The following is a 24,898-nucleotide window of genomic DNA, read 5'->3' on the forward strand; positions in this document are numbered from 1 at the left end:
CTCCTGTTGTTGTTTAGTCGCTCAGTCATGCCTGACTCTGCGACCCCATGGACTGTGGCACACCAGGTTTACTCTTTGTGTCTTACTCTTTGTGACCCCATGGACAGCACCATGCCAGGCTTGCCTGTCCTTCACCATCTCCTGGAGTTTGCTCAAACTCTTGTCCATTGAGTCGGCGATGCCAGCCAACCATCTCATCCTCTGTCGTCCCCTTCTCCTCCTGGGAAGCCCTTAATATAAACTACTTGGTCTTAATCTTGTTCTCATATGTCAGTATTTAGAGGAATGGGTGCATCTTGGAAACTCCTACTATCAATGTGACAGTGAAATATTAATATTTTGAGTGCTGATGGCAGTTTTAAAACCTTTATTCAGGTTCTAAAAATTGTGCTTCTTAACAAAACCACAAGTCACACCTCCGTATTGAAAGAAATATATTTTCCTTATAAAAGCTTGGTAGGAGTTATTGGAAACATTCAGATTTCCTTTCAAAGGCTTTTTAAAATTCTAGGGCTGCTTCCTTAAATACTGGTATATGCTGTGCTACAAATCTTTTAGAAATCCTTCATAATCAAGTCCCTTGCTTAGGATATTCTGGCATCTTGGATTTTCCCCTATATTTTTGTCTCCCCTCAATTTTTTTTAAAACATTTGTCTTAATGTAAGTTCCACTTTTCTCATCAACATAGACTTGAACATTACATTTAAAGTTTGCTTTTGATCCCACCTCTCAAATTAATTTGCAGTTAGTCTTGGATATAATCAAAGTTGTATAGTTAGCATTCATCCCTGATGAATAAGCACTAGCACTGGAGGCTCATGCATTTATATTTTGTTGAACATTTTGGAATGAGAAATCAAACTGTGCAGGCTTAATCATGTAAATACGCTAGAGATGTATCACTTCCTTGTGAGTACATTTCCCCAGTTGTCGTGGAACTGGTTGCTTAAACCTAAGTCAGAAGCTCTCTAAAGACAAAGTGCAAAATGGTTGTCAAAGACTTCTCATCAACTTCACTTTTTCCTTGTCGTATTTTCTCTTGTTGGCTCTATTTTTGTATCATCTGCATTTTTCTCTTCTTCATGTCGAAATAGCTTATATTTTATAGGAAACGAAAGTAGTAATGTTTGGAAGTTTAGGCCAAGGCCAGAGCCCTGTGGGCATACTGGCCATAATTTGCCAGACCGTAGAATCCAGGAGTTGGAAAAACTTCAAACGATTTTGGATGGCTGTATTATAATGGAATCTTGGGGTATGAAGAGCAGACTTCTGTACTAACTGTCGTTTAGAGGTTGCGTTCCCTTTTGGACAAATTATTTTACTTTTGCAAGCCTCCATTTGAATGACATTAAAATAGAGATATTGTCTCCTTTAGGGGATATTGTGAGGATTAAGTGAGGTAATAGATATCAAAAATAATTTTAAATTATATAACAGCTATTTTCTAAGTCTCCTGTAAATGTGTTATCATAACTTTCACAATTTAAAAAAATAAGAAAGAAAAACAAAACAAACTAAAACATTTTTTTAAACAATTATATAAATATAAGGAAGTAGTAGTACTAGCTTCCTACTTCAAGCCACAGTAAACAAAAGATGACTACCTTGATGTCAGAGTTAAGTGTTCCCAAACTCTGGGCTTCAGTGGGACTGACACTAACCAACTCTGAGATTTTGAGCAAGGTATTCTTTCCCTTTGGGCATCAGTTTTCTTTTCTGTCAGATTAGATATCAGGCTAGGTGAACTCCCAAGAATTTTTCCAGCTCTAAAGACCCTAAGTGTACCTTGTTTCACTGTCATTCTATTATTTACTTGTGATGCAAGTAACAAAATAGAAGGGAAATATTTAGGCTCAAAATTAAGTACCATGATAAAATTCCCCTTGTGAGTGAACTCCATGATTAAGTCTCCCAAACAGGGAGTGAAAGGGCTTCAATTAGCACTTCTTTCCTTCTAAGGGCTAGGCCTTCCTATTAACTGTTTCTATGAGCTATGTTTGCCCGTCAGATAACAATCTGAGAAGTTTCTGCTCCTACTGTGACAGCAGAAAAATACTTTGGCAGTAATCACCTTGGCATCAAGTCAAATACCTTTCACAAAATGATATCTTACATAGGAGGTAGATTTGGGCATTAAGGAATAGCTTCACATACCTATACTCATGGATTATTCCCGTCCAAAATATATTTGCTACAGACATGTATAAATATGCTTATTGATGAAAATACTTTATATTTTCATTTAATAAACATTTTATTGAGTGTCTGTTATCAGCCAGACATTATGCTGGGTACTTTACTTACATAGCTTCCCGGTGGTTCAGATGGTATAGAATCTGCCTGCAATGTGGGAGACCCAGGTTTGATCCCTGGGTTGGGAAGATCCCCCTGGAGAAGGAAATGGCAACGTACTTCAGTATTCTTGCCTGGGAAATCCCATGGACAGAGCAGCCTGGTGGGTTACAGTCCATGAGGTCTCAGAGAGTGGGACACAACTGAGTGACAAACACTTAAATTATCTCTAATTTTCATATAGCCTTGATGTCAGCTAGGGGGTCTCCCTCTAGGGATGGAGGTACATACGGGGGGGGGGCGGGGTGGGGATGAGGAAGCTGTTGACATTCTCATAAGACTTCTGGTTCTGCCCATCTACTTTTTGCTGAATTTCTCTAAGTTTGTTCATTTCACAATACAAAATAGGAAGATTGCTTATCATCTTGCCCTGCTAAACATGCTATCTCTCTATTCCATACAGCATCCACCCAGGCATGAAACCTGGCCTCTTCTTCAATTTACATATATATTATCTTTTCTTGAGGCATTCGTATATGTGGTAGATTTTACTGAAATATAAGGAAGGTTTATTTGTGGCATCACAAATAATTTCAAATTAACACTGAATGTCTCATACTACCTGGCTTTCCCCCCACCCCCACCCTCCAGTTCATCCCACACAAAGAGATAGTCTCTCATTGATTCCTTTCCTTCTCACTTTTCCCTCGCCTTTTAGATTTCCCCCATACTTTTTTAAATTTTATTTTTTAATTTATTTTTATTTGAAGGATAATTGCTTTACAGTGTTGCATTGATTTCTGCCATACATCAACATGAATCAGCCTTAGGTTTACATATGCTCCCTCCCTTCTGAACCTCCCTCCCATCCCCCACCCCATTCAACCCCTCTAGATTGTCACAGAGCACCAGGTTGAGCTCCCTGTGTTATACAGCCACTTCTCACTAGCTATCTGTTTTGCACATGGTAATATGTATGCATTTCAATGCTACTGTCTCAATTTTTCCCACCCTCTCCTGCCCCCGCTATAAGTCTATTCTTATGTCTGTAAGTCTATTCTCTATGTCTGAGTCTTTATTCTTCCCCTACAAATATGTTCATTGGTACCATTTATCTAGATTCCATATTAAAACCTCACTTTTGATTCAAATATATACATATGTGTATATATGGATAGATACATATAAATGTAATATTTTAGTCCTTATTCCCTAAATGAACCATGGACTTGCCTTTGCATATCCAGACTCATCTAGGTATATGTTAAGTGAAATAAACAAAAAACTCTCAGAATCCACCCACCTTACAAGGTAGTAGTGGTTATAAACAGCAATGTTTTTCCCCTAGTACTGAATAACACTGGAAGGATTGATGTTATCCTCATTTTATAGATGAGTAAACAAGCACAAAAATTTAATGACTTGTCCAGGATTTTTCATTTCATAAGTGACAAAGTCAGAGTTTGAATCTAGGTTCATTTGAATCCAAATCCTATGCACTTTCTACCAAACAAGACACTTCAAAAAAAAAAAAGAAATTGGAAAATATGTACTTTAAGACCTTCTGGGCTTTTGAAAATAGGAAAACTGCTTTGAAAATCCATAGCATCTGAATTCATTTGGAATAGAGACATAGAGCTTTATCATTGTGGCCCAAAGCTGCTGTTTAAGAAGGTAGGAAACATAAGGTTTCAGTAGTTCAAAAAATCCTGTTTGATATGAGATAAATGGACATTTATTATGGTTAATTAAATTGTGTCTTTCAGCATTTACTTATACACTGACTTTTACCTTATAGATATTTATTAATCCTCTCTACCTCTTTTATCATATTTGTTTAAAATTTTTTTTCTAATACCTGCTATTTTTTATTACAGAGACAGTTAAAGGCAGATGCTAAAAAAGCTATTGGAAGGCTTCAACTCCGTACACTGAAGCAAGGAGACAAGGTGCATTTATGACTTTTTTTTTTTTTGAGGGTCTAATGCGATCTTAACATGCATTTCTTTTTTTTTTTCTTTGAAATGCTATTTGTTTTAAAGCAGTGCTACCAATCCATTTTTTAAAGTTCATGTTCTTCCAAAGTATGATTTTAATTGGAATTTATAAATATAACTGATTTTTTAATCTATTTAATGCTGGAGGTTGGCTGAATAATGACCCCCAAGGACATCCAGGTTTTTTTTTTTAAATCCCTGGAGCCTGTAAATGTTATCTTATATAGCAAAAAAGACTTTGCAGATGTGATTAAGTTAAGGATCTTGAGATGGGAAGATTATCCTAGATTATCCAAGTGAAAGTGAAGTCGCTCCGTCGTGTCCGACTCTTTGCGACCCCATGGACTGTAGCCTACCAGGCTCCTCCGTCCATGGGATTTTCCAGGCAAGAATACTGGAGTGGGTTGCCACTGCCTTCTCCAGGGGATCATCCAAGTGGGGCCTGAATATAATCACAGTGTTCTTATGTGAGGGAGGCAAGAGGAGATTTGACAATGAAGTAGGAGATGTGACAATGGAAGTAAGAGATTGGAGTGGTACAAGAAAGGGTCCATGAGCAATAACACTTAAGAGTATAAGTTTGTGCATTTTAAGCCACTAAGTTATTGTAATTTGTTGTAGCAACAACAGAAGATGAATATAATACTTAAGTACAATTTTACTTGAACATCGATTTTCAGATTTAGCACAGTTGAAAAGTACCATTGATGTTTAAAACCCATATAAAAAAATAGCTATAGAGGTTTGTACGACAATGAAAATATAGCTATAGAACTTATTGAAATAAAAAAATACCATCTAAAATAGCACCAAAGCCATTATATACTTAGGTATACATCTTACAAAATGTGTACAAGGTCTATATGCTGAAAACTACAAAATATCAAAGAAAGAAAGAAATCAAAGAAGACCTAAAGGAATGGGGATATACCATGTTCATGAGTTAGAAGACTCTCCCCAAACTAATCTAAAGATTCATCGCAGTTTCAATCAAAATATTAGTTGCATCTTTTGTAGAAATTGACAAGTTGATTCTGAGTTTATTTGGAAAAGCAAGAGAACTAGAATAACCAAAATAATTCTGATAAACAACAAATTTGGATGCCTAATGTTTCCTGATTTGCACAGTTATTTTAAAGTTATAGTTGTCCAGAAGGTGTGGTATTAGGAAAAGGCTAGACCTTTAGATCTTTGGAACAGAAGAGACAGTCCAGAAATAGACCTACAGATATATGATCAATTGATTTTAGACAAAGATGCAAAAGCAATTTAAAAGGACAGCCATTTGGTGGCTCACCATAAACAGTGACTGAATATCCATATGCAGAAAAAATAAACAATGAACCTCAGTCCATGCTTTATACCCTCTGTAAAAATTAACTCAAAATGGACCACAGACTTAAATATAAAACCTAGAACTATGAAGTTTTATAAGAGAACTTTGGAGAAAAATATCTCTGTTGCTTGAGTTAGGCAAAAATTACTTAGATATGATACCAAAAACAAGTCCATTAAAGAAAAAAATGAGAAATTTGACTGTTAAAATTAGCTTTTGCTGTTTGAAAGATACTGTTAAGATACTGAAAAGATGAGCCACAGACTTGAGTCACATATCTGATAAAGGACTGTATTCAGAATATATAAAGAACTCTCAAAATTCAACAAAAGAAAAAGCAACCTAGTGTAAAAATGGGCAAAACAGACATTTTACCAAAGAAATATATGGTTAGCAAAGAAGCACATAAAATGTTGCTCAACATCATTCATCATTAGGGAAGTGCAAATTAAAACCACACTGTGATACCCACAGCACATTTATTAGAATGGCTAAAACCAATTGAACCTACAGTACCAATAGCTGGTCAGATGTGGAACAGCTGGAACTTTCATGCATTTGCTGGTGAGAATGCAATATACAGCCAGTTTGGAAAACGATTTTGCAATTTTATGAAGTCAAATATACACTCTCCAAAGAACCCAGCAATCTCACTGCTAGGTGTTTACCCACTTATGTAAAAGCTTGTTCAAAATTGCTCAGGGAAGCTTTACTGATGATTACCCAAAACTGAAAAGAAGCCAAATGTCCTTCAGATGGTGAATGGATAAAAAACTGTGGTACATCTATATTAAAGAGTACTACTTAGCCATAAAAACAGCAGAACCCTACTGATATATTCACCAACAGGGATGAATTGTAAATGCGTTATGTTAAGTAAAAGAAGCCAGACTCAAAGGCTATATAATACACAATTCCACTTATAAGATACCCTGGAGAAGCCAAAATAGAAGGCACTGAAAAACAAATCAGTGGGTAACAGAAGATAGAGATAAAAGGAGGGTGTTAATTACAAAGGGATATAGAGGAATTTATTGGAGTACCAGGACTATCCTGTGTCTTGATTATGGTGGGGATTAAGTGACTGCATGCTTCTCCAAACTTGCAAAACTATTTACTCAACATTTAGAATGAATTTAACTTCATATGAATTATACCTTAATTTTTTTGATGGAAAAACGTAGCCGAAGAATTTATGCTGCTGCTGCTGCTAAGTTGCTTCAGTCGTGTCTGACTCTGTACAACCCCATAGACAGAGGCCCACCAGGCTCCCCCATCCCTGGGATTCTCCAGGCAAGAACACTGGAGTGGGTTGCCATTTCCTTCTCCAATGAATGAAAGTAAAAAGTGAAAGGGAAGTCGCTCAGTCATGTCCAATTCTTAGCGACCCCATGGACTGCAGCCTACCAGGCTCTGCCATCTATGGGATTTTCCAGGCAAGAGTACTGGAGTGGGGTGCCATTGCCTTCTCCAAAAGAACTTATGGCACTGTGTAAATTCTAAAACCAGGAAAAAGTTTACATCAGTGCTTCATGTTTCTCTTTATACTATTCCTCTTGGGTTAACTTTATTCTTTTACATTTATTTATTTATTTCTGTCATGCTATATGGCTTGCAAGATCTGAGTTCCCCGACTAGGGATTGAACCCAGGCTATGGCAGTGAAGAGTCGACTCACTGGAAAAGACCCTGATGCTGGGAGGGATTGGGGGCAGGAGGAGAAGGGGATGACAGAGGATGAGATGGCTGGATGGCATCACTGACTTGATGGACATGAGTTTGGGTAAACTCTGGGAGTTGGTGATGGACAGGGAGGCTTGGCATGTGGCGATTCATGGGGTTGCAAAGAGTCAGACACAACTGAGCAACTGAACTGAACTGAACTAATGGCAGTGAAAGCCCAGAATCCTAACCACTAGGCTACTCAGGAATCCTCTTCTTTTACTTTTTAAAGTCTTAAGTATTTTATTTTCTAATTTCAATTACATAATACACAGTGTTATCAACTTGTCGCCATGTTTTATATTAGATCTTCAGACCTCATAGTTGAAAATTTGTACCCTTTTACTAACTTTTCCCTATTTTCCCCCCTCCTCAGCCCTTGAAAACTACTTTTCTACTCTGTTTCTATAAGTTTGGCTTTTTTTTAGATTCCAGTTAAGTCTAGATAATTTTAAATTTCTTATTGAAAGTCATTTTAGTGATATGATGCTCCTTCTGTAGGAATTTAAGTAATGTATTAAATACATGTATATTCTGATCTTGCTCTGTAGTTTAGTGTGTTTTTCTTATCCATCAGAATAACAGTAACTCTTTGCTCTTAGGAAATCGGCCCTGATGGAGATAGTTGTGCCGTGTGTATTGAACTATATAAACCAAATGATTTGGTGCGCATCCTAACCTGCAAGTAAGTTTGATTTTCTTTTATGTTGTCAATAAAAATAGCTGATTTACAAAAATGATTATAGTGCAGGAAACTATTTTGAATGTCTCCAAATAAATAAAGTGTTTGTTTTTAACTTCTTTTCACTTAAATACAGATGATTGCTTTATTTTTAATATCATTGGAAATAGTATGAGGCTAACTATATGAAGTTTCCATAATCTGGTACAATTTGGAAACTACTTCTGTAAAAAACTGAGAACCTAGCTAGCACCACTGTTGATTGTGTGTGTATGTGTGTGTGTGTGTAGCCAGCACCACTGTTTATTTGTGTGTTTGTGTGTGAGCGGTACTGGATAATTTAATTCAAAAGATTTCTGCCCATCCTGTTGAGAAAAAATAAAATCAATTTATGAGCACCTATTTGGAAGTGTTTGTTAGCTTTTCATTATCCATCTCCTGGAAGTTATTCTTAACATTCTTCCTTTTTGCTATTAAATAGTGGTATTCTTGGAATTTGTCACATTTCCTAAATTATGAGAATTATTTTGCACTCAATACTTTTGTCTATATTATCAAGAATGACTAATTGTACTAGTTTATAGTTCAGTTCAGTTCAGTTCAGTCGCTCAGTCATGTCTGACTCTTTGCGACCCCATGAATCGCAGCACGCCAGGCCTCCCTGTCCATCACCAACTCCCAGAGTTCACTCAAACTCATGTCCATCAAGTCGGTAATGCCATCCAGCCATCTCATCCTCTGTCGTCCCCTTCTCCTCCTGCCCCCAATTCCTCCCAGCATCAGAGTCTTTTCCAATGAGTCAACTCTTCGCATGAGGTGGCCAAAGTACTGGAGTTTCAGCTTTAGCATCAGTCCTTCCAAAGAACAACCAGGACTGATCTCCTTTAGAATGGACTGGTTGGATCTCCTTGCAGTCCAAGGGACTCTCAAGAGTCTTCTCCAACACCACAGTTCAAAAGCATCAATTCTTCGGCACTCAGCTTTCTTCACAGTCCAACTCTCACATCCATACATGATCACTGGAAAAACCATAGCCTTGACTAGACGGACCTTTGTTGGCAAAGTAATGTCTCTGCTTTTGAATATGCTGTCTAGGTTGGTCATAACTTTCCTTCCAAGGAGTAAGCGTCTTTTAATTTCATGGCTGCAGTCACCATCTGCAGTCATTTTGGAGCCCCAAAAATAAAGTCTGACACTGTTTCCACTGTTTCCCCATCTATTTCCCATGAAGTGATGGGACCAAATGCCATGATCTTCGTTTTCTGAATGTTGAGCTTTAAGCCAACTTTTTGACTCTCCTCTTTCACTTTCATCAAGAGGCTTTTTAGTTCCTCTTCACTTTCTGCCATAATGGTGGTGTCATCTACATATCTGAGGTTATTGATATTTCTTCTAGCAATCTTGATTCCAGATTGTGCTTCTTCCAGCCCAGCGTTTCTCATGATTTACTCTGCATATAAGTTAAATAAGCAGGGTGACAATATATAGCCTTGATGTACTCCTTTTCCTATTTGGAACCAGTCTGTTGTTCCATGTCCAGTTCTAACTGTTGCTCCCTGACTTGCATATAGGTTTCTCAAGAGGCAGGTCAGGTGGTCTGGTATTCCCATCTCTTTCAGAATTTTCCACAGTTTATTGTGATCCACACAGTCAAAGGCTATGGCATAGTCAATAAAGCAGAAATAGATGTTTTTCTGGAACTCTCTTGCTTTTTCCATGATCCAGCAGATGTTGGCAATTTGATCTCTGGTTCGTCTGCCATTTCTAAAGCCAGCGTGAACATCTGGAAGTTCACAGTTCACATATTGCTGAAGCCTGGCTTGGAGAATTTTGAGCATTATTTTACTAGAATGTGAGATGAGTGCTATTGTGAGGTAGTTTGAGCATTCTTTGGCATTGTCTTTCTTTGGGATTGGAATGAAAACTGACCTTTTCCAGTCCTGTGGCCACTGCTGAGTTTTCCAAATTTGCTGGCATATTGAGTGCAGTACTTTCACAGCATCATCTTTCAGGATTTGAAATAGCTCCACTGGAATTCCATCACCTCCACTAGCTTTGTTCGTAGTGATGCTTTCTAAGGCCCACTTGACTTCCCATTCCAGGATGTCTGGCTCTAGGCGAGTGATCACACCATCATGATTATCTTGGTCATGAAGATCTTTTTTGTACAGTTCTTCTGTGTATTCCTGCCACCTCTTCTTAATATCTTCTGCTTCTGTTAGGTCCATACCATTTCTGTCCTTTATCGAGCCCATCTTTGCATGAAATGTTCCCTTGGTATCTCTAAGTTTCTTGAAGAGATCTCTAGTCTTTCCCATTCTGTTGTTTTCCTCTATTTCTTTGCATTGATCACTGAGGAAGGCTTTTATCTCTCCTTGCTATTCTTTGGAACTCTGCATTCAGATGCTTATATCTTTCCTTTTCTCCTCAGGTTTTCGGTTCTCTTTTCACAGCTATTTGTAAGGCCTATTCAGACAGCCATTTTGCTTTTTTGCATTTCTTTTCCATGGGGATGGTCTTGATCCCTGTCTCCTGTACAATGTTGTGAATCTCCATCCATAGTTCATCAGGCACTCTATCTATCAGATCTAGTCCCTTAAATCTATTTCTCACTTCCACTGTATAATCATAAGGAATTTGATTTAGGTCATACCTGAATGGTCTAGTTAGGATATAACAAAATAATCAAGATCCGAATTACTGTACATCTTAGATCAGGCAATATCTTAACTATTTTTTCATAAGTAGTATTAAAAATAGTTTTTATGAAGCTAGGGTAATGAGGCTTTTATATTTAAAAGTACTGTATTATGAAATTTCTAAATTTTGTTTCTGTAATTGTGTGTTTTAAAGGGAAAAAAGTCATTTGTTAAAAGACCAAGTAAACTTATAGAGTAACTTGTTAGTATATTAGGCAAAGCGTTGTTGCTATTTCACAACAGATAACCAATTTATATGTTTTTCCTTCATTAGCCATGTTTTCCATAAGACATGTGTTGACCCATGGCTGTTAGAACACAGGACTTGCCCCATGTGCAAATGTGACATACTCAAAGCTTTGGGAATTGAGGTAAACATTGCTAAACTATTTATACAAAGGAACTTAACCAGTGTGTTATTTATATATCTTAACCTTCAGAAAGTCATCATCCTATTTTGTAACTATACAATGTGCTAGACTTATGGGTTATACCAAAAACAGGAACTACTTACATCATAGTTACAGTGAGATGCCGTGTTGGACCACCTCTGTTTTCCTCCTTCTTCCCCCTCCTCAAATGTACTTATTATGTGGTCAGAACTTGAAGTGATAACCCCAGCTGACTTCTGATACCCCTTGTTGTTTTTTACTATCTTACTATTGCATTGCAACCAGACTTGTAGTTAAATGAGCATGTAAAGTTTGAGAAAGTATAATAAATATTGAATTATATTTCATAAGTGAAAAAACTACCTGTTTCACAATATACACAACAGAGACTCAAGATCAACAGAATCTTCCTGACTTGAGGAGATATATAGATGACAGTGATTCTCAATACTCCTAGGGGACAGCATAGGAATTTGTTTTTTGAGTGCGTTCCTTGTCTCAGGCATTATATTATGAAGTGTTCACCCAGATAAACATGTCAAATGTTGATGGCAGTCTGCCTGTAACATCTTTCACCCCATTGGACCCTGTTATTCCAGTGCTCTGGCTGGGACCAGCAAGAGATGTTTGTGATCATCAAAAAATAGATTGTAAGTTTCAAAAGTCAAGAAGCCTTGCTCTAAGAAGTCACCTATGAAGAAACTTTGTAATAATATGTCAAGGAAAAGTGTGTACTCTGAGATTCTGTTAATGTGGTCAAATGCTTTCCACAGGTGGATGTTGAAGATGGGTCAGTGTCTTTACAAGTTCCTGTATCCAATGAAACTTCCAGTAATGCCTCTCCTCATGAAGAGGATAACCGCAGTGAGACTGCTTCATCTGGATATGCTTCAGTTCAGGGAGCAGATGAACCACCTTTGGAGGAACATGCACACTCAGCAAGTGAGCACCAGGCTGAGGGGCCCCAAGTGCCCCACAAATGATCCGCTGGAGATTAGACACCCAGGCAGAGTACTCCTGTTTTTTAGCATTTATTCTGTTTATCCATTAACACAATTAACACATTCCAGGTTTTTTCTAGTGACAGTGATGCAATGCAGGATGCACCCCTCTTTTGACTTAATATACACATATTCAAATGTACCTGAAACAGATGAAATGCTTTAAGAATGGGGTTTATTCACAGAAAAAAGATTTTTTATTAGAAAGTTGCTCTCAAATGCATTTAAGTGTTGATTTATTAACTTACAGAAGCTAAGGACAAGTTTTCAACTTTAGAAGCCATTCTTTATTGCATATCAACCAGAAATTATGGAATGATAAAATATAATTTAATTTCCAAAACCTTGATTTATACACAACTTCTCCAGAACCACCCCCTCCTTTTTTTGCCAGATGGGAAACTGTGTTTAAGAACAGTGTGCTGCCACCTGTTATTTGCCATGAAATGAACAAACCTTGGAAACTAAAAGTGAATGTATTAATTTCAAAATAGTAATGCCATACCAATAGAGAGATTTTAGGGAATTCTGTTACTTTTTTCCTTAGAGAAAACCCCTATACAAATTATTTTCTCTCTCTTTAACTTCTGCCTTTGTCTTTTGGTTTTTGTTGGTTTGATAGTTTTTCCTCAGTCCCCATTTTGAGATGACCTAATTCTGGCCTAAAAAATCGGAGGAAAATGAAATGTCAAGATGACTTGTAAAAGTTGCAGCTTCCTATAACATGAACCTTTGTCCTTGATAGGCTTATCAGTGACATAGATACCATTTGTACAGGGGTCACGAGGAATACCATCATGCAAAAGCAAACCTCATATTGTAATCTAATCTTTGAACAGTTTGCAGAGTACAAAGTAGTCATAAGAATCTTAATAATCTGTGTTTTATTCTACCTATAATAGATAATCATTGTCTCTTAGCCTCAGATGAATTTTTGGTTCCTGTAACTGTGTGCTAATAGAATTCAGTGATGAGAAAGAAGAGGGTGTGGCATAATTCAGTTTAGCAGCATTGGTAGTTCAGTGGTAGAATTCTTGCCTGCTATGCAGGAGGCATGAGTGTATGGGATAATTCAGTTTATTGCCAGGTCAGTTTAAAAGAAGAAGAAAAGTCCCAACCTACCATTTTGGTGTTCTGTTTTTATGGGGGAGGGTGGAAGGCAGAACAGTTTTTGCAGAGAATTTGAGAAGCAAATAAAATGACGATTCATATTCCTTCTCCCGTATTCTTTATCTGCGTTAATGGTAGGAACACCAACCCAGGTGCCTCAATCCAGAAACTTAGGGAGAATCCTAGATTCTTCCCTCTCCCTTTCCTTTTGATTCAATATAATTTTTCCTTTAATCCATCTCCTAATTTCTAACCTTAATTCAACAGTCATAGTTTGAACCACTCTCTTCTCTCTGCCCATTCCTTCCACTCTTCCTCCACCAAGAAATTGGGGAAGTCAAGTCCAACTCCTGTTCCTCCTTTAAAACTTGCTTCCCTTTGAGTTTGGAGAATGGATACATATATATGGATGGCTGAGTCCCTTTGCTGTTCACCTGAAACTATCACAACATTGTTAATTGGCGTTCAGTTCAGTTCAGTCGCTCAGTCGTGTCCGACTCTTTGCGACCCCATGAATCGCAGCACGCCAGGCCTCCCTGTCCATCACCAACTCCCGGAGTTCCCTCAGACTCATGTCCATTGAGTCAGTGATGCCATCCAGCCATCTCATCCTCTGTCGTCCCCTTCTCCTCCTGCCCCCAATCCCTCCCAGCATCAGAGTCTTTTCCAATGAGTCAACTCTTCATGTGAGGTGGCCAAAGTACTGGAGTTTCAGCTTTAGTATCATTCCTTCCAAAGAAATCCCAGGGCTGATCTCCTTCAGAATGGACTGGTTAGATCTCCTTGCAGTCCAAAGGACTCTCAAGAGTCTTCTCCAACACCACAGTTCAAAAGCATCAATTCTTTGGTGCTCGGCTTTCTTCACAGTCCAACTCTCACATCCATACATGACTACTGGGAAAACTATAGCCTTGACCAGACGGACCTTTGTTGTCAAAGTAATGTCTCTGCTTTTGAATATGCTATCTAGGTTGGTCATAACTTTCCTTCCAAGGAGTAAGCGTCTTTTAATTTCATGGCTGCAATCACCATCTGTAGTGATTTTGGAGCCCCCAAAAATAAAGTCTGACACTGTTTCCCCATCTATGTCCCATGAAGTGATGGGACCAGATGCCATGATCTTAGTTTTCTGTATCTTAGTTTTATTTTGTATTTGTATCTTAGTTCCCAATACAAAATAAAATGTTGAAAAGAAAACTTGCTCCCCTGAGAAGCCTATCTTTAGTTATATGTGTGGCCCTACTGTCTACTTCCACAGAACTTCTATCATTGCACTTATTGCACTGAATTGTATTAAAACCTTAAAAAGTCCATTTGGGTAGGGACAGTGTCTTATTGTTCACTATTGTACACCCAGCACCTAGTACAAGCTGCCTCACAGCAAATACTAAAATAAGTGTTGAATGAGTGACCACACAGAATAGATTTTCCCACTCACACAACTAGAGAAAAGCCTGCATAGCAAATAAGACCCAGCACAGCCAAAACTAAATAAATAAAATAAAAAGAATAATAGTTTAACCCACATAAATGGTGTTTGTTTGCCTTAATAAGAATAAAGTAATATGTTTCCTGTAACTATAATATAAATTGGACAGAGATGTTTAAGCTGTGTGGAGTAGATTTGTTTCAACATTAGGAAACCAGAAGTTTTATTAAATATAAAATTAGCCCTGATTTAAAATCATGTATTTTAAGATAAGCTTCTGATATCTAAGGGAAGTATTTCTTTGTATTTCAGTTGTAATTTTTTATTTTACAGTTCAACTGTGGCCCCTAGTCATCATTATTATGCTGAGATGGTGAGATATTCTAATTTACATCTAATAGTTTGTAGAAAAGTTACACATACAGAAATATTCATCTTTACCCTGCCTTTTCTTCACTTTTAGAAGCCATATGCTATTTCTAAAGTCAGTAACCAAAACCCAAACCAGTCTAAGAATACCTGTTATAAAGTCAACAACCTATGTTACTTCCTCATATGATTGGATTTTGCTCAGACACTAAATGTTTGAGGCATGCCAAATGTACAACCGTCACAAGTGTGAGCACCCAAATAAATGGATACATAGAATTGGTATGGCCTTGGGGTAAAATCCTCCCATTCAGAGTCAGAGAAAAAATAAAAGTTAAGAAATTTAAGCTTAGTTTCCTAATACTTTATTATGCTCTTCAAACAAATCAAATATTAAATTGACTTAAACCAACATCTTTGAAGGTGAATATGTTAGTGTGACTTTTGTGACTACTTAAAATGTAATCATGGATAGAAGTGGCACACTTGCCATCCCTTTTATATACTGATATTTGGGGTTTCATAATTTAAGGGTTACTTTTCCTTCTTGGCTACTTCTCCTATAGTTTAGAGATACTGCTAATAGATGAATTGGTGCCTCAGTCATATGTCTTAAATTAAGAGAATATACTTTGCTTTGAGGGAGAAGGAGACAGCAACCCACTCCAGTATTCTTGCCTGGAGAGTCTAATGGATGGAGGAGCCTGGCAGGCTACAGTCCATGGGATCACAAGAGTCGGACATGACTGAGTGACTAAACCACCACCACCACTTTGCTTTGAGATCAGACTACAACCGTGAATTTTTAAATTGGTTTTGAAAAAAATATTAGAACAGCAAAATTTAACATTAATAGTAAAGTAGACTTGTCAACTGGAGGAGGAAATGGCAACCCATTCCAGTATTTATGCCTGGAAAATCCCGTGGACAGAGGAGCCTGGCAGGCTACGGTCCACAGGGTTGCAAAGAGTCAAACTCAACTGAGCACACACACACACTCACATACAATTATATATTAATTGTTTTGGCACCTTTCCTATTAACTACTGATTATTATGGTGATAGTTGGTTTAAATAGCTTCGAAAACATACAGTTGGTTAGTTCGTGCCTGTGTGTTCCATCATTGTGCTGAGTTTTATTAGAGCACTGGTTTTCAAAGTTAAGCATACCTTGAGTCATCTAGAGGGCTTGTTTAAACAGAGGGGAGGGCCTTCCCTGGTTCAGTGGTTAAGAATCTGCCTTGCAATGCAGCGGACACAGGTTCAATCCCTGGTCTAGGAAGATCCCACATGCTGCGGGCCAGTTAAGCCCCTGCGCCGCAACTTGAAGCCTGCGTTCTAGAGCCCATGCTCTGCAAGGACAAGCCACAGCAACAAGAAACCCATGCATTGCAACTAGAGAGTTAGCCCCCACTTGCTGCAACTAGAGAAAGCTCGTGCACAGCAACAAAGACCCAGCACAGCCAAAATAAAATAAATGAATAAAAGTTTATTTAAAAAAAAAAAAGCAGAGTGGCAACCACTAGTTTCTGACTCAATAGGTCTGAGATGGGCCCTGAGAATTTTCATTTCTAAGAAGTTTCCAGGTGGTAATGATTCTGCTTGTCCAGGGACCACACTTTGAGAACCACAGAATAGGCCCCTAGTTCTTAATCCTTGCTGCACATTAGGATCACCCAGAAGAACTTTAAACATTACTGATACCTGGACTCTACCCCAGAATAGTTCAGTCAGAATCCATGAGATGTGGGGCCCAAGCAGTTTTTTGTTGTTTTTTTTTAATAATTTCAGCCTGACTTAAAAAATGTTTCAAAAATAGTAAAAAGAATGCCCATCACTGAACTTCTCCAAGTGTTAACATCGTATATAACCATATACAGTTATCAAAATCAGGAAATTGTATGATAAAATGTTAGGAACTAAATTGCACTTACTCAAATTTTACCAGTTGACCCCTTAATGTCCTTTTTCTGTCCTAGGATCCCACATTGCATTTCCTCTTCTCTCATTTCCCCCTAGTTTTATTGAAATATACTTGACATATAACCAGAGAAAGATTAGTTACCAAATCTATCATCTCAAATAATTATAAATTGTGTGTGTGTGTGTGGTGAGAACATTTAAGATCTATGCTTAGCAACTTTCAAGTATTTACTACAGTATTGTTAACTGTAGTCACCATGCTATATATTAAATTCCCAAGAACTTATTCATCTTATAACTGGAAACTTGTATCCTTTGATGGACATTTCTCCATTCCCCCCTGCTTCTAGCCTCTGGCAACTACCATTCTGTTTCTATGAATTTGACCTTTTAAAAAAAGATTCCACATATAAGTGTTATCATACAGTGTTTGTCTTTCTCTGTGTGGCTTATTTCACTTAGCACAGTATCCTCAAGATCTATCCATGTTGTTGCAAATGGCAGTATCTCCTTTTTTTCTCATGGCTGAGTAATATTCGTGTGTGTATGTGTACATATATATGTATCTCACGTTTTCTTTATCTGTTGATCAGTCAATAGAAACAGGTTACTTCTATGTCTGGCTATTGTGAATAATGCTGCAGTGAACATGGAGGTGCAGCTGTCTCTTCAAGATAATGATTTCATTTCTTTTGGGTGTATACCCAGAAGTTGGATTGCTGGATGATATGGTAGTTCTATTTTTAGTTTTTTGAGAACCTGCATACATGTTTCCCGTAGTGCTATACCAATATACATTCCCACCAACTGTGCACCAGAGTTCCCTTTTCTTCACATCCTTGCAACACTCGTCTGTTATCATTTTGATAATAGCTGTTCTAACAAGCATGAGGCAATATCTCATTGTGGTTTTGATTTGCATTTCCCTGATGATTAGTGATTAACATCTTTTCATCTACTTATTGGCCATTTGTATCCACATGTCTTCTTTGGGGTGCTTCCCAGATGGGTCAGCAGTAAATATTCTGCCTGCCAATACAGGAGCCACAAGAGATGCAGGTTCAATCCTTGGGTCGGGAAGATCCCCTGGAGGAGGAAATGGCATCCCACTCCAGTGTTCTTGTCTGGAAAATCCTGTGGACAGAGGAGCCTAATGGGCTACAGTCCATGGAGGCAAAGAGTTGGAGATGACTGAGCATGCACACATGTCTTCTTTAGGAAAATATCTTTTCCCCCCAAAATTTCAATTCTGCCCAGTTTTAAATCAGATTATTTACTTTTCTGCTATTGAATTGTATGAGTTCCTTACATATTTTGGATATTAACTCCTTACCTGATATGTGGTTTGCAAATATTTTTTCCCATTTTGTAGCTTGCCTTTTCATTCTTTTGATTATTTTTTGCTGAGCAGAAGCTTTTTGGTTTGATGTAGTCCCGTTTGTTGATTTTGGCATTTTAAGTCCTTAATCTATTTAGAGTTCATTTTTTAAATGGTATGAGATGGAGGTCCGGTTTCATTCTGTTGCATATTTATCCAGCTTACCCAACACCATTTATTGAAGACTGTCTTTTCCCCACTGGATGTTTTTGGTTCCCTTGTCAAATATTAGTTCATCTCACACATGAGGCATGTGAGGCATGTGAGATCTTAGCTCCCTGACCAGGGATCCAACCCATACCCCCTGCATTGGAAGCTTGGAATCTTAACCAGTGGACCACCAGGGAAGTCCCTATATATGTCCTTTATGTTTGGATATGTTCTTTCTATACCCAATCTGCTGAGAGGTCCACATTACACATAACTGTCATGTCCTTTTAGTCTTAATATGTGACTGTTTCTAAGTCTTCGTTTTTCTTAACTTTGACACCTCTGAAGGCCACCAGTTAGTTACTTTGAAGAATATCCTTCAATTTGGAATTGTCTGCTGTTTCCCAATGTTTAAAATCATTGTCCATTGTCTATTTCTGGCAAGAAAACCACATATCTTATCTTGTCTGCCTGATATCATATAATGAGGCACATTATGCCCATGTCTTATTATCAATGTTTTTAACTTTGTTCACTTGGTTAAGGTGGTATCTGCCAAGCCTCTTCTTTTAAAGTTATTATTTTTCCCTTTATAGTTATTGTTTTATAGAGAAACACTTGGAAACTATGCAAACGTCCTGTTTCTCATCATAATTTTTACCTACTAATTTTAGCAATCATTGGTAGTTCTTGCTTACAATAATTATTACTGAAGTATGTGCCAAATGGTGATTTTCTGTTTCTATCCTTCTTTCTACATTAATTAAGCTTCTAATTTAAAGAAGAGATACCATTTCTCCACTTATTTATTCAACTGTTTATAATAATATGGACTCACAGATATTTCTTTTTCTCCATAATATTATTCTCATGATTTATTCATGCTTAGATTGCCCTAGATTTGGTCATTGGGAACTCCTTCAAGTTGGTTGATTTTCTTTCAAAATAACCCCACCCCCCCCCTTTTTTTTTTGAGCGCTTCCTTACTTTCTATTATCACAAGATGTTCTAGGCCAAGGATTGGCAAACTTTTTCTGTAAAGGGCCAGATAGTAAATATTTTAGGCTTTGAAGACTTTAGGTCTTTGTTGCTTTGGGGGCTGAGACAGTGTTGTTTTATCTTCCAACCTCTTAAAAATGTCAAAATCACTCTTAGCTATGGATTTGGCTTGCGAGCTGTAGTTTTCTGGCCCCTAGGCTAGAATCTAGGTTAATCTGCTCTCTTGCCCTAACCCTAGAATCAGGGAGTGGGGGCTTTTATTGGAGAACAGCACCTCAGAATCAAGATCGGGCATTAGGTACGCTCATTGCTTTTGGAGTATCATTGCTATTAGCCCTTTCAAGGAACAAAGCGAGGAAATATGTGTATGTACTCACACAAATATACACACACCTACATTGACCTAACAGAAGAACAGCTAGTTCATACTGATGTATGATTCTAATCCAACATCACAGAGTTTATTCTAGCCTTCCTCTTTCCTTACTTTTAACTCCATTCTTGGACATTGAGAAACCCGGCTGTTATTATCCTCAGTATATTTACTTATTTGTTCAATCCTAAAGTACATGTAAGTTGTAACATTGCTAACATACCCTTGTGAAAAACAGTTTCACTAACCAGTGTAGTTCTTTGGTTTTAACCTTATAGGATATAGTCAAAATATCAGTCTCCAAAATTACTTAGGTTAGTTCTTTTCTTTCCCACTCTCTTCAGAACGATTATATATATTTCATCTATAAAATAATTATATTCACTTGTTACTACTTGTATTCCATTTTGGGAACTCCCTCCACAACTTCCTGGTTGATTAGCTTTAGTCCTTCTGTCTATCTATCTATCTGTCAGTTAGTAAAGAATCTGCCTGCAATGCAGGAGACACAGGAGATGTGGGTTCAATCCCTGGGTTGGGAAGATCCCCCGGAGAAGGAAATGACAACCAGTATTCCTGCCTGGGAAATCCCATAGACAGAGGAACCTGGCAGGCTACAGTCCATGGGGTCATAAAGAGTTGGACTTGACTGAGCATGTACACAGATCTATCTTATCAATCTATCTATGTTTATGAAAAAGCATAGATAATTTTTTAAAGTGCCCAGGTGATTCAAACATGAAGTTGATTTTAAGAGCTATTATTATTTAGAATAGAGAAGAAACAGAAGACACAACTGTTGCTCTTAAGAATGCTATGATGTAGGTAAAAATAAGCACATGTATGAATCAACAAAATAGTAATTGTAAATTAATATAATGCCATAAATGCTTTAGGGCTTCCCTGGGCGCAGTGGTAAAGAACCCGCCTGCCAATGCAGGAGATACCAGAGGCAAGGGTTCGATTCCTGAGTTGGGAAGATCCCCTGGAGGAGGAAATAGCAACCCACTCCAGTATTCTTGCCTGGGAAATCCCATAGACAGAGAGCCTGGCAGGCTACAATCCATAGGGTCACAAAGAGTCAGGCACGACTGAAGCGACTTGAGCACACACATATAAGTGCTTTATGTAAGGCAGCAAAATCATTTTAAAGAAACAGGGAATTAGTGTGATAATCAGAGTGTGATTGAATTAGATAAGAAAGACTTCTAGACATGTGTGTTGAATTTTGTCTTAAAGAACAGAGGGGTAAAAGCACCCTAAAATTGCCATTAAATATTAATTTATTTTAATTGGAAACTAATTACTTTACAGTATTGTGGTGGGTTTTGCTATACATTGACATGAATCAGCCACAGGTATACATGTGTCCCCCATCCTGAATCCCCTTCCCACCTCCCTCCCCATCCCATCCCTCTGGGTTGTCCCAGTGCACTGGCACTGAGTGCCCTGTTTCCTGCATCAAACTTGGACTGGTCATGTATTTCACATATGGTAATATACATGTTTCAGTGCTATTCTCTCAAATCATTCCACCCTCGCCTTCTCCCACAGAGTTGAAAAGTCCATTCTTATATCTGTCTCTTTTGCTGTCTCACATATAGGGTCACCGTTACCATCTTTCTAAATTGCATATATATGTGTTAATATACTGTATTGGTGTTTTTCTTTCTGACTTACTTCACTCTGTATAATAGGCTCCAGTTTCATCCACCTCATTAGAACTGATTCAAATGCCATTTTTTTTTAAAGATGAAAATCTACAGCTGGTAAACCATGAAGCAAATTCCATGGCAGTGGATGTTGTTCCTCATGTTGACAACCCAACCTTTGAAGAAGATGAAAGTCCTGATCAGGAGACCACTGTTCGAGAAATTAAATCATAAAATCTGTATCAGTAGAAAACCTGAACCTTTAGTAATAACAGAACTGCCAATCAGGGCCTAGTTTACTACTAAGGAACTGGATAAACTTAATAAAATAAGAATGATACTGAAAGTGCTGATATGACTAATATTATGCTATAGTTAAATGACTTAAAATACTAAACCTATTAACCTTTTCCACAAACACATTATAATGTTTTTCATAGGCAAGTTTCCTCTTGATAGCAGTAGCAACATTTTTAAATATTCAAAACTCTTGTCAAGTAATCATGTTTTCCATTTATAACAATTTTCTTATCAAAACATGTTGCTTTTAAAATGTGGAACAGCTATAATCACTTTATTTTATGATAGTATCTTAATTAAAAATAATACTACTTTAGCTTGGGCTATATGTGTCAGGGTTTTTCTCCAGGTGCTTATATTGATCTGGAATTGTAATTTAAAAAACAATGCAAACTTAGGCTAGTACTTCATGAAATATCTATTTAAGCTGCATTAAGTTGATAGAACAAGATTAAAGCAAAATACTCATTTTAACAATTTCTTATTTTTAAAATCAGGCTAAATTTACTTCATTTGAGTGTCAAGCATAGTTTCTTAGAGAGTATGGACTGGACTGGATTGATTGGTATATTAATGACACCAATTTGACAAAAGATCATAGACACAAACTTTCCTTACAAAAACACTGTATAACTATTTCTCAAACCTTACTTATGGGACTTTCAAAAACAGAACATATAAATCATCATACCATTTGAAAATGATTATTAATAAGTCACACAAAAATTGGTAATTGATCTCTGTGTATGAATTTGTCTACAGAAATTAGTCTATAGAAAATGTTTTCCAAAGTTGACTTAAAATTGAGTTTACATTTTACCTAAATGGACTTTATAAAATAACATTAGGTAAAATAAAATTCTATCTGTGTAGCTATAAATTTCGTGAATGCATTTTCTTGGTGTTTGAAAAAGAATTGGTGTTGGGGGGGAGAATTCCAGGTGCCTTACTATAAAGTTTGAAGCTTCATCCACCAAAGTTAAATAGAGCTATTATAAAAATGCACTTTATATTTTCTGTGGCTTATCTTTGGTTTTAGAGTTTTGTTTCCAGTACAAATTCCAGCAGAATTTAAGCAAAAGCAGAATAGACATGTATTTTTGTTGGCTAAATGTAGAGTGGATGAAACCATTGCATTCTTGTACACTGATTTGAAATGCTGTAAATAGGTCCCGATTTGTATTGATTCTCTTTAAATATAAAATGTAAAATAAAATATTCCAATAAAAGTTTGTGTCTGGTGTTTAGTAATCATATACTAACTTTTAACATATGCTTGGATTTAGGAGGAAAAAGGTTTAATGTAAATATTTGTTGATATATTTGATAATAAAAACTAAAACTTTAGTATTTGGGCTTCCCTGGTGGCTCAGATGGTAAAAAAAATTCACCTGCAATGTGGGAGACCTGTGTTCTATTCCTGGGTTGGGAAGATCCCCTGGAGAAGGTCATGGCAACCCACTCCAGTATTCTTGCCTGGAGAATCCCCATGGACACAGGAACCTGGCAGGCTACAATCCATGGGGTCACGGAGTCAGACATGACTGAGTGACTAAGCACAGCACAGCATGTTTACATATTTCACTACATAGTGAGGAACTGCTGCCATTATAAAATGACTGAATCTATCATGAATTATTTTTACATGTCAGCAAGGTAAATAATGAGGTTGACCACTGATAAGTTTTTTCTTTTTCTTTATTTATTGGAGGACAATTGCTCTACAATATTGTGTTGGCCTCTGCCACACATCAACACAGATCAGTCACAGGCATACATATGTCCCCTCTCTCCAGAATCCCCCTCCTATTAATCACTGAAAATTTAAGGTTAGAAAAGGACCATGATGCCAGTCCATCTTTATACTGCTGCTGCTGCTTAGTCACTTCAGTCATGTCTGACTCTGTGTAACCCCTATGGATTGTAGCCCACCAATTCTCCAGGCAAGAATACTGGGGTAGACTGCCATGCCCTTCTTCAGGGGATCTTCCCAACCCAGGGATCAAACCCAGGTCTCCTGCACTGCAGGCAGATTCTTTATCACTAAGCCACCAGGGAAATGTCCATCTTTATATTACACAAACCATAAGGCCATTTTATTGCTTTATGTTTTGTGTAATATAAAGATGGACATTTCCTTTGGTCTTCTCTTTGGAAGTATCATTCCTGGGATGCTGTTAATGGGTTAAAAGCAGCTCTTTATTTTGGCAAACATGTTAAGAATAAACAGTTGTTTGGAACACTTCAGAACCATGATTATGAAATCCAGGATATACATATGTCTTATATGGCAATATGCCCAATGTGTGTGATGCCACACTATAAAGTTTCTCTATATTCTTAGGAAGTTAATCATCTCAAGCTTTGCAGGGGTTCTTCTGGGGAGGCATTTATAATTTTTGAATATTTAATAGCTGTATTAACATACAATTTATATACCAAAAATTCAGCCATTGTAAATGTATGGTTCTAAAGATGGATAGAATTGTGCTCACCACAAGTGAATTTGAGAACATTACATTAACCAGGAGATCAGTCCTGGGTGTTCATTCGTAGGATTGATGATGAAGCTGAAACTCCAATACTTTGGCCACCTGATGCGAAGAGCTGACTTATTTGAAAAGACCCTGATGCTGGAAAAGATCGAGGGCAGGAGGAGAAGGGGTTGACAGAAGATGAGATGGTTGGATGGCATCACTGACTCAATGAACATGGGTTTGGGTGGACTCTGGGAGTTGGTGATGGACAGGGAGGCCTGGTGTGCTGCGGTTCATGCAGTCGCAAAGAGTCAGACACAACTGAGTGACTGAACTGACTGACTGACATTATCCCCCAAAATCCCTTCATATCCATTTTTACTCAGTTTCTGCTCCCATTCCTAGCCCCAGGGAACCATCAATTATCCTTTTGTCTCCATGGATTTGCCTATTCTGGACATTACATTTAAATGGAATCATACAGTATATGGTCTTTTGTGACTGCCTTCTTCTACTTAGCATATTTTCAAGGTTTATCCATGTTGAAGCATGCATCAGTATTTCATCCTTTTTAATTGCTGAATAATATTCCAGTCTATAGGTATTCCATATTTGGT

At 37.5% G+C, this 24,898-nt stretch overlaps 1 protein-coding gene across 3 annotated transcripts in view; it reads left to right on the top strand.

Moving 5' to 3' along the window:
* RNF128 (ring finger protein 128) overlaps positions 1–23,033 on the top strand; it is a 100,569-nt gene extending 77,536 nt beyond the window's left edge. For 2 of the 3 annotated variants that reach the window (XM_061409347.1, XM_061409346.1), the window contains exons 3-7: positions 4,171–4,242; positions 7,950–8,032; positions 11,003–11,099; positions 11,894–12,062; positions 21,605–23,033. In XM_061409347.1, the coding sequence (XP_061265331.1) occupies positions 4,171–4,242; positions 7,950–8,032; positions 11,003–11,099; positions 11,894–12,062; positions 21,605–21,738 (555 nt within the window). In that variant the 3' untranslated portion in view covers positions 21,739–23,033. Of the gene's footprint in view, positions 1–4,170; positions 4,243–7,949; positions 8,033–11,002; positions 11,100–11,893; positions 12,132–21,604 lie in introns of all 3 variants that reach the window. The other variant, XM_061409349.1, reaches the window with a different exon arrangement.
* Positions 23,034–24,898: the final 1,865 nt, after the last annotated feature.

Source organism: Bos javanicus, chromosome X, assembly GCF_032452875.1.
Source record: "Bos javanicus breed banteng chromosome X, ARS-OSU_banteng_1.0, whole genome shotgun sequence".
In the NCBI taxonomy this organism is placed as follows: Eukaryota; Metazoa; Chordata; class Mammalia; order Artiodactyla; family Bovidae; genus Bos; species Bos javanicus.